This window comes from Empidonax traillii, unplaced genomic scaffold (genome assembly GCF_003031625.1).
Source record: "Empidonax traillii isolate 1590-97213 ecotype Southwest subspecies unplaced genomic scaffold, ASM303162v1 scaffold170:size2694500, whole genome shotgun sequence".
NCBI lineage: Eukaryota > Metazoa > Chordata > Aves > Passeriformes > Tyrannidae > Empidonax > Empidonax traillii.
This window is the reverse complement of record NW_020955363.1, coordinates 1,961,505-1,981,758: the sequence shown is the minus strand read 5'-3', so window position 1 is coordinate 1,981,758 and position 20,254 is coordinate 1,961,505. Positions and strand designations below refer to the sequence as shown.

Genomic DNA, 20,254 nt, shown 5'->3' with positions numbered 1-20,254 from the left:
TACTTTTGGAACCAAATGAGAAGTATCAACAGAGCTGAGAGGAAAAAATAAATAAATTTAGTGCTCCAAATAGAGTCCACAACTTCTAAATTAGGGTTCTGTAAGTTACTCTCAAATTTGAATATTGAGTTCAAAGTATATCAAATTAGATGCTTCAAACCACAGAAAACCAAAACCTGTTGCTGTCTTTTTATATATTATTTTATTACTTCAAAGGCTTGATTGTAACTGAAGTGCTTTGTGCATGCCCTTCTGTTCTGTTCTCATTTGAACAGAAATCAAAGAATGGTTTGGGTTGGCAAAGATCATCTAGTTTCAAATCCCTTCCATGAGCTGGGACACCTTTCACTAGACCAGGTTGCTCAAAGCCCTATCCAGCCTGTCCTTGAACACTTCCATGAATGGGACATCCACAACGTCAGTAGGTACCTTGGCAGAACAGAAACAATATTACATGCCTGTCTTAACCAAAAGCAATTTTGGTTTATGGATATAATTCCTCAATTGTAGACTGAAGATTTCAAAACAATATTTCTTGAATATGTTTGAATAACAGCTGACTCTCAGAAAACCACAGTTTGTTAATTAATACAATATTAGCAGAAAAAGGAGATGCAATTGTCAAAAATATCATTAAAAAATGCATTGTACATGTGTTAGTAACAAAACACATCAGGAAATTAATTTGCATAAACTGCACATGCATTCAGCACAGGATGGGAAGCCACAAATCTTTCCAGACTAAATTTTCATAATGAAGAAAGGCAGGACAGAGCAACTTAAAAAACACTGTACTTGAGGGATATTCCTCCCCCCCTGCTCTTCTCCTCCCCCAGAGATTTACCCCACATTTATAAGTGAAGAGAAATTATTTCTGCACCACTTCCAAGAACCTACAGCAGAATATGATGGGTGCCTCTCTGGAGAACAACCTGTCTTGGGCTGTGTGTCCCCTTCGTCATATGAATTCCTGGGTCTCAATTTTCTTCTTTTTTTGGGCCCATCTGTTGGCTGGAGGCTCCTGGGACAAATACACACACATACATAAACCAAAGCTCATAGCAGAAGTCACCCAAACTCAAATGCATTTGTTCCCTGAATGTAAATATGGGGGAAAATACAAAAGGCAAATAGAGAACTTGAAAGGTTTATCTGAACGTTAATTCTGTGCTCATAAAAAGGAATGCCACAGCAGCAAGGACACTTTTCAGCTCAGTCCTAGTCAATACAACTTGTCCCAGGCACCTCTTACCTGCCCTTGGGTTTTATCCATCAGCCATCAGTTTTCTCTGAAAATGTAGATAGGTCTGTCTCTCTGGCATCCTCCTTTTAAGAGGACTTTAAGGCTGTAGTTTCCTTTTCCACAGGGAAGACACCATGACTGGAAATTCATAGGGACATTACTCTGCCCATTCTTTCTTATAGGTGACTCTGTCAGCACACTTTCCTGATCCTCAATTTAGTCTGTCTTCCTGCTCTTACCTTTCTTCTTTTCTCCAGCCTCCTAAAATAAGCCAGCATTTGCAACTGCCCTCAGCAACTGAGGCCTCTTTTTTTTTTTTCTCTTGAGATGTGTTTGCCTCTCCAGGGAGCTGAATTAATTATCCCCCACAGAGACAGGAGCACAGAAACACTCACCACGCTGGCAGCACTGATATGCTCGCTTTGGGGCTCTATTTCTTTTATAGGGTTTATTGTACCTCAATATAAAAGACTTCATGGTTTGAGAGCTTCCAGTAGCTCTCATTTGTCACAAACAGGGGTTTCTGGATGGGTTCTCAAAAGTCACCCATTTTTCCCCAGCCTTGGCTCTCACTACATTCAACAGTCTCCCTGGGTATAGGGAGGACAGGAACCACACAGGAACCACACAGGTCACGTGCCTGACCCCACAGACAAGTGACCCACGGGACAGCAGACTGGGAAGAGCTGCTGCCCAAGGGATGGACCGGAGAGGTCCATCAAGGACTGTCTCCTGTGGAGGGACCTCATGGGAGTAGGGGAAGGACTCCCCTCTCTGAGCAGCAGCAGAAACAACAACTGACTGCAACCTCCATTCCTTGTCCCCCTGCAGTGCTGGGAGAGAAGAGGGAGAACATGGAAGGAAGGAGGAGTGGGGGGGAAGGTGTTTTAAAGACTCTTTGGCTCTTATCCTGTTAGTAATTAATTTAAGTACTATCCCCACATTGAGTCTGTTTTGCCCATGAAGGTAATCAGTAAGTGACCTCTCCCAGCTGTTATCTCAACTCATGAATCCTCAGCTGTTTGTTTTTTTTTTTCTCTCCTCTGTCCAGTTGCAGAGTGAGAGAGTGGCTTTAGTGGTACCTGGCATGCGGCCAGGGGCAACCCACAATAGAGTGGTATCCCAAAATTTCAATAGCACAACTCCCTTGCTGCACTCACTCCTTCCCCACAGGCTCAGCATTAGTACACAGAGCATTGCTCTTATGTGTTCTCCCTCTTTCTCACACACATGCTTATCTACTTCTATTAGAGAAAAAATGTTTTATGTAGGTCTGGAGGATTGGGGTTTATTTTCAAAATGTTTGCAATAGTACTTCTGAAGCATCCCTATCATCTGACAAAAAAGGGAATTTAATGCAAACCCATATTTCACTTGCTCTCCCAACACTGTTTCTTCCCCTACAGAAATTGTTTTATTGAATCTGATTCTTCTGAAATGAATTTGGTATTCATGAAAGAGCTCAGATTGATAGCTTGGAAAATGATGGCCAGATTTCTCCACAGAACACGTGTAGCAAAACTGATTTCAGCCCGCTGCAACAGATACTGGAGGAAGCTCAGTTTTAAAAGGGGTTCAGATGGAGTTTTGGTTCTAATCCACAGGGAAACATTTTACCCATGCACACAACATTATGCAGGGCAGTGTTTCCACTTACATCCAGACTTCTTCACAGGTTCATTTTAAAGGCTTGCCACCTGGATGGGGCTCTGTCAGACAGCAGTCTCCATGTTTGGTGGCTTTGGGGGTAGCATAATGACAGACAGTGGCCAATAATACGGTCAAACAATGATTCAAATAACTGATCCAAGATTAAAAAGGTGATTTATTGCCTGACAGATTCAATCTTCTCTTTCATCAGTTTAGTTAGAAAGAAAGGGAACAGTTGTATTTTAAGAGCAACTTTGAAAAACATGGTATGGATGAAATACGAAATGGAAAACTTTTTCTTTCTTAAGAGTATCAGTATCAGAAGACTACCCAAAACCTTACACTACTGGTTACAAGGACTCCAAAGGACTCCATAGTTTGCAGTAACCTTTCTACTTACCCAAGGGCTATGTTCCCATGACCCAGTATACACAGTCACTTTGATGTGAGTAAACACAGGTGCAGATTTGCATCAATAAAGAAAAAAAAAAAAAAAGAAAAAGAAAGAAAGAAAGAAAAGAAAAATCTGGTTTATGTTTTTCCAGTAGCTCCCTTTTATTATCTTTTCCAGTTCTACCTAGCTTTGTTCCAAGACCAAAATAACAAGCCTTCAGTCCATGCACAGTTGTAGTGTTTGGCAAACTAGGGGCTGTTATGATACCTGATCAAAAAGATGTTCCATGCTTAAACGAAAAAAAGGTCTATCTTATCTCATTTATATCAGAGAAAAATAGATTTTGAAATACTATAGATTTACTACAGAGAATTTCAAAGAACCTCTTAATTATTATTCACTGCTTTAATAGATCATTGTTAAAAGTGTTAATTTCAAGTATCTAGATGCTTTTTCTGGCTTGTATGTCATTTGCAATAAAATTACCAGGGCCAGATTTACTGGTGTACACCATTTGCTGTGTGTAATTCCAACCTCAGCTTTACGACTGCTTTGTGTTGCTGGAGTGGGGAATCGAGCTTCCTAATGATTCTGGCACGTAGCCTTTTCTCCACACATTCTATATCAATTTATTATTCCATGGTGGATGGTTATGTACTTGCTGCAATTCACTTTAGAAATAGCATTAAAAATTAAGTTGACGTGTATTAAATAATACTTCATCGATTTTCTTTAACTTGCAACACAGGAATGCACCTCTTCATCACTAGCCCTAAATCATACATACATACGTGTATATGTGTGTACAGAAAACCACAAGTATAAGAGAAAAGAAAGCCAAATCAAAGCCACACAAGCCAAACATAAATACATCTCAAATAACATCTTGGAAAAATTGCGAGGAAAAAACCCAGCACATCATACTGCACGAGTCTGTGGTCTGTATGTGGGCACATTTGTAACACAGACAAAATTCAATTTCCCCATGAGTGCAGCTTCCAAACAAGTCGCACTTTTCCAATGGCTACACAAACCCCTCACCACCAAGGCCAGGACAGGGAAAGAGCCAGATGCTACTGTCCTTTGCCCCCTCTGCCCAAGTAAGTTGCTTGGTTTCAGACAGATATTCAATATTCAAGCCCAAACGTTTGCACCAATATTCAAGGTGCAAACATCCATTACCAAGAGCCAAACAGCAACAAATCAAACCCAAATCTGTAGGACTAAAGTGGTCCTCATACCAGAGTAAACAGGTTTTTTCTAAGCAGGAAGAAGAGGAGTGTTTGGGTGACCACCTAACCTTTTGACTAACATATAATGATTTCATTTCTAAAAACAGCAACTTTGAGTGAGTGCATGGATGAGGTATTTTATGACCCACATGTGTCTGCTTTAGATAAAGGTTTTACGTTTCCATTTTGGAAAGGATTTTGAAAACAATTTTTGTTTAAAATATGAGTAAAGGAATAAAAATGGGTCATGATCAATTCAACACAAGAGATAATTATTGCCATGAGCTACAAACTGAAGCGTTTCAGCATACACATGCCACTAGATAAATATGACACTGGTGCAGCACCGTATGCCGTCTTCTAAGCTAGCCTGCTTTTCATCATACAGCTGCCTTTGTATGATCTCTGGGGCTGCATGAGACTTGCAGTCAAATGCAGAGCCTTCATAAAGGTATGATCAATCATCTCTGTCAACCTGACAGTACAGACTCTGATTTATCCTGCCTCTGACTCATATATTTATTATAAAATCAAAGGTAGCTAGAGTTTAGCATCAGTACAAAGTACCGGAGTTTTGTTCAATAGTGAGCTGTTGCATGTGGAACAAGCATCAAATCCCCTGGCATTTAATGATTTATTTTAAATATATCTGGCACATGAATTAGCAAACAGAGATGTGAAATACTAACAGCAGCCAAAAGTAATTTATGAATATTGAATTGCACTGTGCAGTATGTCAAGTGAAAATACAGAGAGAATTCCCTTAAAAGCTTCTTTGCCTGCCCCCACTTTCAAGCAGAACACCTGAGGGAACTGTCCTGAATGTAATGCTCAAAAAAAAAAAAAAAAAAAAAGAATATTGAAAAAGAAAGAAACTCAGGAAATCTCAAATGTCCCCCTAGAAATGGATAACAGATATTTTTAAATGAAGTTGTTGGTAACTGAAAATATGTAGGTAATTCGGTATACATAGATGGCTAATCATAAAATTCACTGTTGTGCACATAGTGTCCAAATCTCTCAGTACCCCCCCACCAGTTTTCATAACCTCAAGTGGGGGAAGTCACATGCCCAAATTTTCTAACACCAAGTTGGCTATGTCAGGATCTCTCATGGGGCATTGGAGTGCAAGGATTCTCTTAAAAAGCCACAGCACATCCTGGATACCCAAGAGGAGCTGACTATTTGCCCTGATAAGCTTTAAGATCCTCCAGCCCCAATATGCAAACAAAAACTGTATGAGCTGGTAAGGGAGGAGCTGCTTTGGAACGGCTTTAGAGCTTTACGTGACCCTAACTTGTGATTGTGTTACTTTTTTAAAGTACTGTTTATTTTATAAAGTTTGGTGCAGTGAGCAGAGTAAAGCTCTGAGCTCACTTGGCCAGTTTCTTAAAGGGGGTTAAGGTACTTCTCTGAGATGAGCACAAGGGAGAACACGACAATGTTCTCAGGAGCCTAAAAAACAAACTGTTTTCACTCCAGGGCCAGGGGTTGTGGAGCACCATCCTACCTACACTGAACTTGACCTACCCCCCCTCCACACAAACAATTTTTGAGCCAGTAATCATTTTCTCTAGTCCCTCACATAAGAGTTTTCAGATGAGGAAAAATAGGAGGCCTAAAAAAAATCTCAAGCAGATTGGCAAGAGGAGCACTCAGCTTAAAATTAAATGCAGATGCCTGCATGATGAAGGAGACACTGAAAGGCAATGCTTTCAGTGAAAATTTATTTCTAGTCTTCAGTCAGGTGAATGCAGGAGAAAGCACTGCGGAAATGGAAAGAACAACCATCTGCCTAGGAGGTCACGTTTATACCTCTAAGATTTTCCTCATTTTCTCCCAGAAATTTTGCCAAGTTTGGCAGAATGCACACATATATACAGTCTAAAACATCTCAGACTTTGCACACATTGTGACCTGGGCTGTGTCACGAGCCCTTCTGAAAGCCTCAATCCACTTTAAGCCGGAGATCCTGCCTTGATGCTTTTAAACAGCTTGTTATGTAGGTACCATGAAAGTTTAGGTTCTCAGGAAGATTTATCCATTTTTACCAGTCTGACTGCTATGCTATGCTATGCATATTCATTGATTAGTATCCTTAGAAATCAGCTGAAAGTCATAATTAAGACAAGTCAGCATTACTAGCAGCTAATTGTACATGTACTTTAGATCCAATTACTCTGTAATGACTGAGTGGCAAAGAGATATTGGCAGCTGAAACTGCATTGAATGGCTTTCTCCAGGCAGAGCCAAAGGCACAGGGTAAATTTAGAAAAAGATCCTGTAACATTTAACTTCTCATAATTAACAGGGAGGGGAAGAGAAAAAAAAAATCACACACATACACACACAAAAAAAATCACATTAAAAAAAAAATCCACCAAAATTTCTAGGTAACAGTTTTACATAACATTGTAAGTACGAGAGATCGCAAAAGCCAGCTACTTTTTAAAACCTAGGACTCCAACTTGCCCTGAACAAGGTATGGGCTCAGCAAGGCACCTGTCTGCAGCTACAGTCACTTAGGAACATACAACTCTAGGTGCTGGGGTGCACCACCAAGGAAGGGATGGCATTCCCTTTTCAAAGATGTAGGTGAATTCCTGGGATCCAAAAATGGCCTGTAGAAAAAGCTTAGCAGCAGGAAAGTTTTGTAGCTTGTGCTGGGAAGAGAGAACGAGTTACAGAAGCATAAAACTGACTGCAGCTACAGCACTTTTATAACCATGTTGGATCATCATCAATGTGGTATTTAGAAAATATCAAAGCTTTGGTTTAGATCACAACACTGTAGACATTCTTGTTACAGGGAACATAAAATAGGATCCAAACTCTCTCTTGATAAAGTCAAGCCTTTGTTGGAGAAGGTGTTTTATCCACTTGGGTCTTTGCACTTCAAGGAAAAAAAATTTTTCAAAAGTTTCTTTCAATAAAAACAAAACAAGAAAGCACACGTAAACAGAATTGGTGTCAATTGTTGACATGCTCCCCGACAGCTCCTTGGCAAAAAGACAACAGAAAACAAATTAAACATGAGCTAACATGCAAGAAAACTACACAGTCTTCTGAAGGCAAGCAGAATACTTCATCAGTTTGCCAAGTCTGAACGAATCCCCAGTTCATGTTTAAGGCAAGGAGGCTTTCCTCCATTACTCCAGAGTCGTCACCACAGAGGACAGGTTCAAAGAACGAAGGAGGATGTTCAAGAGGGAAAAAAACCCAACACAACTGATGTCTTCTACAGAAAAGAGCATCTAACTGGGCACAGGGATATCGCAACCTGCCATCTCCCTTTGGCACTACCAGCCTTCCCTGAGACTTATCCTGCCAAGGGAAGAGCCAGCATGGGCACAAGTGTACTTTTTTAGGATGTTTGTCCTCACTTGCACAAAAACCACCTGCACAGACTATGAATAGAGTGTGAGTAAGTTTAAGAGTACAATCCAGTTCAAATGTCTGAAGTTCCCATGATGTTCCCAAACTGGCATTTGTTACTGACCTTCCCTGTGCCAGAAGCTGCACAGACACTGCTGTCGCTGCAGAAGAGCACTCAGCCTCAGGTAGCAGCCCAGTAACCAAGTAGGAGTTATTACACATTGTCCTTCCTCTTGACCATTCCTTCCTCGGTTCAAACTTTGTCATTTGTATCCTTCTCAAACATGCACAGACTTTACACACTGGATTCCAATGTGTTACCTGCTCCATACTCTGCTGTCCAAGCCATCTGTGCTCTGCAGGCCATTAAACACAGTATTTGATAGTTATATTGGAAAACTGAAATATCTAATTCCTCCTGAAAAAAGATCAACACCCCTTTCTCTAAGACCTATGCTGATTAAAATCTGTCTGGATCCTGATATATGGCTAATGTTTGAAACAAAAATTCTGGAGGTACTGAGCATAATGGAAAAGCCTTTCCATCTTGTTGCATCAACACAATTAGCTACCCACCGTGTGGATATAGGTAACTTCTATCTTCTTCTGTAGAATAATATTTGAAAAACTTTCTTAAATTGAAGGCTGATTTTTCTCTGAAAATCAAATAGAAGGAGCACACACATTCAGACAAAGTGTTATATTTCTATAAAGGTAGGGCAAGAAAAAAAAATTAAGGATCACTGAAGTTCTCCACAGAAATAGTCTCATTGGCCTGACCACCTCAGGCCTTAATAAGAAATATTATATATAAAATGTGTCCTTTATTCTAGAAGAATTTCCTTTATGACTCTGAAGCAAATATTTAACAGTCTTAAAAAATAACTTGATGCTTGGAAAAAAAAATATTGTAACCTGGTTTTCCTCCATATGTGAGGATATGATTGCAGGTGTAATAAAAGTCCTTAATACAGACTTTCATAATACAGTGCAAACCAAATTACATTATTTTATATTGTGATTACATGTACTAAAGAAATTAACCTGAAATTAGAATCCCTGTGCACTTTCAAGAAATCAGGCTTTTATTTTCCAGGTTTTTTCCTAAAATATACAACTTCACAGTCAATGAGACATAGGATATCCCTTGGGACAAATTAACCCCTTCCAAGAAATAAACCCAGCAAAAATGTGTTCATTGAATCAGGCTTCAGAAACATTTCTAAACTTTAAAGACCACGATGGGAAAATAAAGCAACATTCAGTCATATTTATGGAGCCCATTTATTTCTACAAGTTAACACTGCCCACACATTTAAACTTTCAAGTAATGTGGCACAATAGGGATGAATACGTGGGATGAAACAGTCAGAGCTGAAAACCTCACACCCATGCTGTCGCTCTTCAGGTGGTTTTGCTCTGGATCCCATGACTCAGTATCCATCAGTGGAGGAATGGGTTAGGTGCACTCCTAAAGGGTGCCAGATAATTTATTTCTTTCAGAGAGAATTAGAGTTTGTGTTCCATGACGACACAGGCCAAACCCTGATGAACAGAGATGGCAGGAGATGACCTCAAAGGCAGAATTCTGACCCAAACGTAAGTACTAATTAAACACATCTACTGTCAACACAAAAACCTGTCTCAAAATGTTTGCCTAAAAACAGTTTCAAATAACACTTTAAGTTACTGCAAAACAGAAAACATTTAAAGAAAAAATTGTTTGCAAAATGTTTTCTGTGTCTTAAATTACTGCTCTTCTACATTATTTGCATTTCCCTACTTCTGTGATATTCCACCAGAAAGATATAAAAAAGGAAAACATATATAAATTTAAGACATATTACTGTACATCTTTTAAGCAGAGGATATTCTGGATATATACAACACATATACAATACACAGTCTCCCTTTACTGCAGTGGTCTGGCTACAAGTTGTGCTTTTCTCCCAATTTAGGAAGTTTAATTATGCTTAGTTCCATAAAAGCTTTCATGAAACATATGATTTGCTGACAGCAGACAGCTAAAAAGTAGTGCATTCAATAGTTAAGTATTATATTCTTAACAGAATGATAAAAAACCTTAATCTTAAGGTTGAGTAGTCGTTAACAATATAAAACTGAATTTCTAAGATTAAAAAATTTCTTTATCTACAACTCTCTTTAAAAAAAGGGCAAAACTTCAGCTCATACTTGAGCCAGAGCTCAGTTCAAAAACAGTTCTGAAGGTGAATTTAATTTGATTTTATCAGTTTTGATGGCTTTTCTCTGTTTCTGCTGAGATAAAACCCCTGAGAAGGCAGGCAGAGCACCTGTTCCTCAGCGTTCCAAAACCCAGTTAACTGGAGTGTGCTTGAGTGAAAAGCCCACAGATTAGGGGCATATCCTACTCAAAGCAACAAATCTGCTGTAGCTTGCCTTATACCTTATTCATAAAATGGCATTGCATTGATGGCAATGTCTATACCGAATTCCACCAGTGACATCTATTTCTGCCTACCAACGCTGATACAAAACTTTTAAATCGGGTTTACCTGACTGATAACTGCAGGACCATATGCTTCCAGATAGGAAATATTCATACAGCAACAGAAGTCCCATTCAAATGTTTTCACTCTTTTGAAGGTGATTACTCAAGTTGCTGGATTTCCTGTGTACATGTACACAAAGAAACACTGGTAAAACCAGTAAACATCTCCAGACTGGTAAAAACTTTAACATGCATAAAATTGCTGTTCCCGTGCTAAAATCTTCCTGCCCCACTGGCAGAAATATTAAGTCTCAAAAGACATTCCTGTCAGCTATAGTATAAGAGCTCTGGAATGAAGAAATCTTGAACTTGCCACCACAAAGGTGCTGAAACTGCTGTGCTTCATCATCAGTGTGCTGGGGCTTCCAGCAAGGCAACAGAAGTCAAATCAGGCTGCCAAATAGTTTGATGGGAAGAACATATTATGTGAAACTCAGCAGGTTTCTCTCACCCTTTCTCTGGTGAGAGTTGGGACCCCCAGGGACAGCAAGCAGGATACATTCTTCACAGAAGACCCTACTATTACTTACACATCACTTAAACCTGTTTTCAGTGACAAGGCAACCAAAATCCTAGCTTGACAAACCTAGAGTTCATTAAAATAGGACCCTGTAACAAAAAGAAATATTGAAGAGATGAGTTCCCTCATAACACAAGTTCTTGCTTTCTACCTATAAACCAACCATGTTAAAAAATATTTTGCAACAGCATCGTAAAATACAGTTCTGCTAAGTGACTTGCTTGATTTCCATCTCAACTGTGCTTTGTTCCTCCAGTTTGCAGGATGTTGGGAAGGGGGATAAATCTCCCTGCTCTCTTGACTTCAGGTTGAAATGAAATAGCAAGCCAAAAGCTGTACATGAAGATCATGATTTCTGGTCTTCCTCTGATGGGATGACTTCCAGGAGGATTTGCAATGTTCTGGTTACCCTGTCTGCAAAGATAAAAGCATACACATGGGAGGTTTGGCGTTTTTTTGTGTGGGAGATGGGGCAGGCAGAAGCAGCCAGGAAACTTATCTTAGCTGCTATACAGCCTATTTGCACATATACATATATCATTTAAATTCAAATTTTTCTTCTTTTTAACTATGTTTTCTTTGCCTCTCATCCCGGGCTATGCATATAGAATAATAATGGAAAGGTACGGGTGTATAATCTAATTCAGTAAATGTCTGCAAGCATTTAAAGGCTATCTTAAAACATGACTGCTCTTCACAAAAGCTTAGTTTTTACCAATTTGCTATGTTGAAATAAACATCTGGGAGAGTTCAAACAAGTTAATTTAGCTGTAGCAAGACCTGCCTAAGCAAAAAAAAAAAAAAAAAAAAAAAAAAAAAAAAAAAAAAAAAAAAAAAAAAAAAAAAAAAAAAAAAAAAAAAAAAAAAAAAAAAAAAAAAAGAAGAGAAAATTAAAGGAAATAATAATTACAAAGCTTCACAGGTCTAAGAATATCACACAACCAAAGAAACTTCATGCTGTCTTTTTGTCATGCTGGACATTAATTTCCTTCTAATGCTTTTGTTGGTTTTCCTTTTAGCGTAATGATTCATAAATGGCACAGTTAATTTACATACAGAATAGTAGAAGAACATTCTCTTACTATTCCTTTCACTTGTCACTCTTTTTTAGTAACCTGTTTTAAACAAGCAGAAATTGTTGTAAAAGAAAGTTCTGATTTTACTTGTCTGTTCTTGTATGACACAGAAATGTCAACACTGACACCCGTGTAAAGCAAGGAGGGTAAAATTGTGCAACTCACAGATGATATGAACTGAAAAGCACTTCTCTGACCTCCTGTCTAAGGCAGACTCCACCATCTTTTTCTCTTTTCTGTGGATGTCACCAGTTCAGTGCAAAGTCAGCATGCCCTTAGACTATAAACTGATAGTGTCAGAGGGGCTGAAAGTCTCCAGGGACTTCATTTTCCTCCCACCTGCCTTCCCTACCCACAGTGGGCACATCAGAGCTAGGATGAAAGACAGGAGAAAAGCCAGCAGCAGGAAAACAGCAGGGCTTCGCCCCTGCCATCCCACCTCTTCCAAGTTGGAGGCTGAACAAAGGGAAAACTAGAATTTTTTGAAGCTGAGCGCTGGTGTAACAGCTCTTGGGAAAGGGCATGGCAGCAGAGGGAAAGCCTGGGCAACTCTAGAGCGAGTTGTGATCTTAATATCCTGTTCACAAAAGTGGACAGAGCCACCAGCAGCAAGACATTGCCCATTCCTCTATTTCCATGCAGTCTGTGCTGGGATGAAGCCATAGGGGAGCAGACAAGCTGGTAGACCTGGTAGTCTTCTTTGCACTTTTTGGTTGCAATGTACTCAGAATAAATCAATATACAGAGTATTTTCCCCTAAAGAATGTTCCGATCTGTGTCCAGTCTGTATCTCAATACTGTCTTCTCGAAGCAGCACCTGGAGTTACAGGATTAGTTTCACATTTGTCACAAGACAATTTAACATACCATGATGGTACAGATAACTTCCCCACTCCACTTTAAACCCTAATTTTCCCTTTCAAGAATTCACTGAAAATAGCTATCACAGGACCACCTTCATAAAAAAAAAACCAAAAAACTAGACCAGGTATCTTCACAAGCACCAGATAAAGCCTGGGTGAGGAAAGAAAGCAGGAGTTTAATGCATGTACGTAAGACTGGACATGAAATCTGTGACAACAAAATGGTAGGATAATTTCCTGTGGATCCTATCAGAAACTCAACAAAGAGAAGTAAACTGAGCATATCACACTTTGTCCTGACTGAGGTAGTGTCATCCTCGGGTCTTGCTAAATAACCCTGACAGAGACATTTTGTTATATAAAGAGATCTCATTTCCAGCAAGGGCTCAGCCTATGAAAAAAAAAAAAAAAGTAGGATTCAACTTTTAAGCTCCCCGTAATTCAATCCACTGTAAAGAAATAGATGTTTTAAATATGAGTCTAAGGTTGGATTTTCAACTTGGGAAGTGCAAACAGAAGCATTCTTGTGCTGATGCTGCATCCTTTTACACACTGATCTGCTTTGTAGGATTTGCTAGGCTTGACTTTTTTCATTTTCACATTAGTTCTACAAAAAGCAAGAAAGCAGAGGTCAAATGAAGCCTGTACTAGCTGAAAATTATTTGTCCCAGCACATCTGGTGCTACAGCAAAATTTCTTTGGAAAAGGAGAGAACAAAATGTTATTCTCACAGCAAAATACAGCCCAGAACCTATGAACCCACAAACTGTGAAGTCACCTTTTGTTCAATACAGTAATTTCATAAGCAGAATGCCATTAAGGATAGTCAAAACATACAGAACAAAGACACTGAACCTTGGGAGAGGATTCCTTGGGTAATCCATTAGGGGGCTCTGCTAGCCTAAAACCCCTTTCAGAAATTTATGTATCTTTAGGCTGGGTATTTTATCCCACTACTCATTGTGGCTGTTCAACATCCCTCTCCTCTAATCTCTGCAAAGCCTATTCAGAATACTGAGCCTGATCTTATGTGGGGCTGGTCTGTACACGTGTGTTTTTGCACCAGTGTTGACCTTTGCTTAAACAGCACATGTCCCATATAGGGTTTATGAGGAGCAGTCATCTCTTCCTGCCACAGCACAGCTGGGCAGCTGAACCCGTCAATTCCTCAACAAGGTGACTTTGCAAATGGGTAAAGCCCTACACCAGCCTGCCCGTGCACTGATCTGGGCAGATGAAGCAGCCTGGGCACAGTCTTGGTAGCACATTGCTGTGTCCAGACTAACAGGCCCCCACTCCCTCCCTCTCTGGTGTTACACGAAATGCTTTGTTGAAATCTAAGCAGATTGTATGCCTCACATTCTTCTTCATCTAGAAAAACTAGTTATCTTCTCAAAGGAAGGTACCTAGTTGATCTGATAAAAAGCTACCTTTTAAACAACAATCTCATTTTTTCATTTTGTCCTTTACCTCATGTCTGGAATTACACTTCCATGCCTATGTACATCTAATGCATATTGTTTCAAGGTTAGAATATCAAGCTTGCAGCTGGTCAATGACTTTTCTATATCTCACAGAGGTACCTTAAGTGAATTTATCCTCATTCAATGCCTTTAGAAAATGTTCTCAGGCTATGCAATGGGGGACCCTTAACACTCACAAAATAATGCCAGTTTAATGACTTCACACAGAAGGTTTATTGCTTCTTCTGAGGAAAAAAAAAAATCTTTTTATTTAACAAGTAAATCTCCTCTCTGCTTCACCCCAAAACTGCCAGCATCAGTTTTCTGTCATTACTGTTGCTATTTTGGGGAAAATAATTGCAAAGCAAACAAGCTGTTTCACCCACTGACTGGCTTCTGCTGCTTTGCCCTCTGAGGCAGTACACCGTGCCCATCCATAAGTATGACACAGGCAACAGGCCTCCTTTCTAGAAGGAGAATTTTGTGTTATCTCAAATGATAGAAATTATTCACCTTCATTGTCACAGCTGGCAGAAAAATCTTCACATCTATCCAGTCTACCTTAAAGAGAATATTTTTTCTCTCACCCAAGTAATGTAGTCCAACACTGGCATCCTGTGGCCAAAGATTCAAGTAACTGTATTCCAAAACCTCTGAGACACAACAGAAAACGCCAAAAAACTCCTGGGGTTTGATAAGGGAAAATTTCCCAGTCCCTAAATGTCAAGACTGAGAAATTATTAACAGACTAAACTCCAACTATTAAATAGAATGTCCTTTTGCATACAATTGCTTTAATTTGCACTGGAGGTTTCTACCCATTCCCAGGACACTGCAAATGATTTCTAACTTTATGGATATAAAATTAAGAGCATGTTAGTCTTAAACTAACATATTTTTCTGTAAATACTTTCTGCTCTATTGTCTACAGACTTCCCAGCATGAATTGAGAGGGAAATTCATAGATTCTACAACAGATAGGATATAACTATGTAACATATTTATATAGAAAAAATACTGGTTATAGTGTAATAACATACATATAAAGACACTTTTATTTTCTTGTGAGCAGCTCATTTTAAATCATCACTTAGGACTGCAGCACAGAAGACAATATGCATTTTTGATTCAGCCTCTATACAAATAAATTATTTTTAGTTAGAAACTTTCACAGGTTGAGTTATAGTTTTACAGAAAAAGAGATGTTCTTTTCATTTTGTTTGATAAAATATCTAGCATTCTTGAAATATCCTTCATTTTGGAAATCTATCCTTCTGATTAAAAAAAAAAAAAAAAAAGAGAAGAATGAGGAGCTATAACAAATTATACCGACTTCTAACTGAAATGTTCCAAATAATCCTCCTCTAACATATCAGAACTTCCACAAATGCTTTCAAAAACTTTCAGACACGGTATAAAAATTATTCTCAGTGCATTTTGGATGTAAAATAGTACAGCCAAATCACAAAGAAGTCATTTGAAGAAGCACTGAAACAGTTTCCACAGAAGCATTTCAGGCATGCTATATTTTGCTAGCATTTTGTCAGGAGCCACTGATATGGACAATATCCCCATAACCAACCTGCCCCATTTAAAATACTCTTCAGTGGTTCACAGATGCATGGTCTCAGCAGAGAGCACCAAGCCCATCCTATCATCACAACTGTTATGTTCAAGGCTCCAAACTGATTGTCCAAGAGATGTAGAACTGTCTCTATTAACACAGAGCAACGGTCAGGGGAAGGTGATGGGTGATTTAAAAGGAATCAGATATTAGTAAGGGAGGGAGAGAGGAAGAGGACAGTGGGAGAAGCATCAGTCATTTCAAATCAATCACTAGGGAAGAATAGCCTTGCTGTAAATGTAGCTCATTAGTCAGCAGACATTGATTGCAACTGGCAGAGCAATGCTAGAGCATGTGTCGAATAGAAACTTGTGTTGTCATCCCCAGCTCAGGCAGCTGAGAGGATTGACCGGAAGGATTTCACAACACAGGGAGAGCCCTGAGAAACTCCTGGAGTCAGCATGAAGGAGGGGAGTCCCACCAGGACTTACCTAGGAGCTTTCTGAACCACTTTGGTTTGTTGTCCCATACAATAAAGAGGTAGTAGGCAGGAATGCCAGTCAGGGTTATTGCAAATCCAATCCCTGTGTTCACCGGGTCAGAGTAAAGTGACAGTGCAACCATGAAGAGACAGGTGAAGGAAAACAACGCTGGAATAAATAGAGGAACCTGAAACATAACCACACGAAGAACCATTAAATAACAGGGTCAATGTAAAGTAATGACTAAGGCATTTAATGTTCCATGAAATGTAAATTGGATAAAGCCCAGCACAACAGGACAGTTCTGGAGAGATATGGGTATCTAGAACATGCACACAAAATGCCAGTGACTGCAGAAGCCAAGCCCTGCAGAGTGCTGTGAGGTGAGTACCACAGAAGTCTCTAAATTACACTCTAAAACACCTCAGTGTTTTACATCCTTTAAAACGTAAGGACTGTAAATAAGTTACATTGTAAAAGTCCTTTCTCTAATCCCCCAGCAGATAAGTAAGCAGTTCTAACCACAGTAAAGATTTCCACTTTGATAATTACCCATTAGAAAACGTTTTAAAACACAACCAGGAGCTCAAGTCACCTTTTAAAACTATTAAGAACATATTGATTTTCTTCCTAAGGTAAAAATCAAAATCTAGCAGGAAGAGAGCAAATTAAACACCAATTTGACTAGGATAAAGATATTTGATAGTGTTATGCAACTGATAGCCACTGAAAAAGCCCTTTCTGACTGTATAACTGATAGCATTATCAGCATCACTGTTGAAAGCACACAGAGTAACAATATCAAATGTATTTACTCAGTTTTCAAGAACACCATTACAATCACTCTGTTAGCACCTCTCTGAAGGAACCGCCTACAGGCATGGCTTATGTGTGTAATGGAGAACTGGAGAATTCCTTGGAGATTGTTCTCTTCCTTTCATGCCTCAAAGCATTACTGTTCCTCTTTTGTGCACTGTCAAAGCATTTTTTCTTTTAATCAAAGCAAAACCTGTTGTGTCGCTGACCTCCTTATTTACAGATATATCTACAGGAATGCAACAGCGCACATTCTTAGTTCTTCCCAAAACAGACTTCTTGGCAGTATCTAAATAGAAATATATTCCTCCATTTTTATGATGATGGATGTTATCTCTATGGGTACAAAATGGGACAACTTAACTTTTTGAGATAGCACTTAAAATAAGCAAGAAGAATGGCAGAATCAAGGCCAAAACAGCTACAGTTCAATGGGCTGGACTATTTAGTATTTTCTTTCTGGGTTCACAATCACTGTGTCTGCAAATCCACTGCCAGTCTCAAAAATTATAATAACAGCACTAACCACATATTTGCAAAGAAAATTGGCATATTTGATACTGGATAGACATTGACATAAATGTTTTATGCCCGACATGAATTTTGGTAGCAAAATTATTCAGGTCTTTAGCTGGGGAGCTTGCAGGAAAACACTCAGAGAGCCTTCAGTGCAAGATTATTTTCCCTTAACTCTGCTTTTCTTGAAACAGAGGTTAGCTTGCTACATCAGAAATTGCTCCTTTGCTGTGTGACTACAGGATAGAGAGGAGGGAGAAGGATTCATGTAAAACAGTAGAGAGCAGAGGTTACCTTGAAAGGACGAGGCATATCAGGACGTTTATATCTGAGATAAATCAACCCAGCAACTACCAGTCCAATAAAAAGCCACCTGGCAAAACTGAGGAAATTCAGAAGGCTGTAGAGATCCCCGTTGAATAACATTATCATTGTGAGAGGATGCTGAAAAAGAAATAAGAGGGGTTTAGTAGATCAATCTCTATTATTTTACAGCAGTGATGTCAAATTTTTCCACAGGGACAAGAAGCACAGCCTTATGCACACACCTGAGTGCCACAGACTTCAGGCTTGCCTTAGTCGTGCAATCGATGCTCAGCTGTCCCCTGAGACCACGTTCGATCAATATATATCTGTCCTGGGTGGCCACACATGGTCAATACAAATGTGTCCCCTGTGACCCAGGCAAATACACAGGCACACAGCCCACTGCATCACCAAAATGCTTGAGCATCCTGGGCAGCATTCTCATGGGACCTGACAAGTGTATTAGCCCACTGCGGCTTTATTCGCTCATCACCTATGCAAATAAGAGCAGTTAAATTCTGGTCACATATGATCATATGAAAGCAGAGGTTTGCAGGTGTTTTGTGGAAGGAAAAAAGGTGACTTTTTACACATTTTAAATGCAAACATTTCTAAGCAGAAAGAAGCATTTAGCTGTCACTCAGGCAGCAACTGAAGAACAAGGAGAGGGACACCAGAATAAATAAGTTTTCTCATTAGAAAGCTGTTCTAAGATACAAGGCTTCTGTGAGGCAGGTAAAAGCTTATGTATAAATGAGAGATGTGTCTTGGGTTAGGAGATTAGTGTAGCCTACTAGAATCTATTTCAAAGTAATATCTGGACAAAAAAATGTCCTTGCATTTAGGGATGAAGGAATGAGTCAAAATCCCCATAGCCCTTAATCTTCAGCAAGAGGGAAGATCCCAGCAGGGAGAGTATTTAGGTTTATAGCAAGGCAACAGCTGAAATCAACTGCAGATGCAGTAAAACACTGGGCTAAATCTTTACATAAGGAAAACTAATTTGTATTAATTATCTAGATTCACAGCCTCTCTCTCTTTCCTGTTTTCAAAGAAGTGAAGACAACGTGGGTTTGAACCAGAATCAATATTTCAAACGTGGGTCTCTGGCTTCCAACCTCTAAAGACTTATAAAGTACTTGGTTCTTTACACACAGACATTAAGCAAACTGCTTCTATGTAAATGTCAAAGGAAATTTTACCACTGAATTATAATGGGCAAGATATCTTCTCTATAGATTCAACCCCCAAAAGTTTAAAATCTCAGTTATAACTATAATGCAAGTTTTAATGATAAAGTAAGTGAAGGAGAGCTATCAAGAAAAAATATAATAAAGTACGTTTACAGTCAGATTGCATGATTTCTTGGAGTCGCTACACACACGCCTATCGGATACCAGGGCATTGCTGAGGAATACGTTTGGTCCAGGTAGCTCGGTTTGCAAGAAGTGGGCTGAGATGCAGATTGAAATGCAGATTGAGCTCCGAGTGGGAGCCCGAGACAAGAGGCCGTGAATTGCCAGCTTTTGGGATAACAAAGGGCACGAAGAGGAGTGACACCGGCCAGGTGAATGAACACTATGAGGCACAGCAGGAGCCGGGAACTGCCGACCTTCTGGATAACAAAGGAGATGAAGACGGGGGACGCCAGCAAAGTGGATGAACTCGGAGAGGGGGGCAGGAACCGAAGACTCGGAAGGAAGAGAGTTGACAGTGAGGGGATTCCTTTGTTGGAGTCCTCCTCGGAGGCACCAACTCGAGCTGTTTCTGTGCTGCTGGCTCTATGGAATGAAAAATCTGAGACTCTGCGATGGAAAACCTGGGATCGAACCGGTGAGGAAACCTGGTCTGACTGAGTGGGCTTCGGTTCCAGCAGTTAAAGTGTCTGGTGTGGAGAGTGACTGCCAGAGAGTCCCGTGAATGGTCAAACTGGGAAGCTTTTTTAACAACAACATACGTACATTAACAGATTTCTTAATTCCTAAAAATGTGGGGTGTTTTATTTAACAAGCCTGAAACACATGCTCACTTTCTCAGTTTACCCTCAAGAGCTCTTTCCTTTCTTACAGTGTATAGACCTTGGCAGGGGAAATTAAATAGGGAAATGCTAAAAGACTACTGATGCAGAATATGTCCTGCAACTACTCTATTTGCAACAAGGCAAGATAAAAAATAGCAATTTTTTAAGGAAAGCCCTCTTCATAAGAAAATGTGACTTTTTCAA

General features: G+C 39.5%; 1 protein-coding gene and 1 long non-coding RNA gene across 4 annotated transcripts in view; one reads left to right on the top strand and one right to left on the bottom strand.

Annotated features, from left to right (window-relative positions):
* Positions 1 to 20,254, top strand: part of LOC114058394 — a 350,005-nt gene that overhangs the window by 183,760 nt on the left and 145,991 nt on the right. The window lies entirely within an intron of this gene.
* The window catches only part of SLC7A11 (solute carrier family 7 member 11), a 90,639-nt gene continuing 79,549 nt past the window's right edge, over positions 9,165 to 20,254 (bottom strand). For all 3 annotated transcript variants that reach the window (XM_027885716.1, XM_027885715.1, XM_027885714.1), the window contains 3 exons: positions 18,019 to 18,168; positions 16,402 to 16,579; positions 9,165 to 11,358 (listed from right to left, as the gene is read on the bottom strand). In XM_027885716.1, the coding sequence (XP_027741517.1) occupies positions 11,291 to 11,358; positions 16,402 to 16,579; positions 18,019 to 18,168 (396 nt within the window). In that variant the 3' untranslated portion in view covers positions 9,165 to 11,290. The remainder of the gene's footprint in view (positions 11,359 to 16,401; positions 16,580 to 18,018; positions 18,169 to 20,254) is intronic.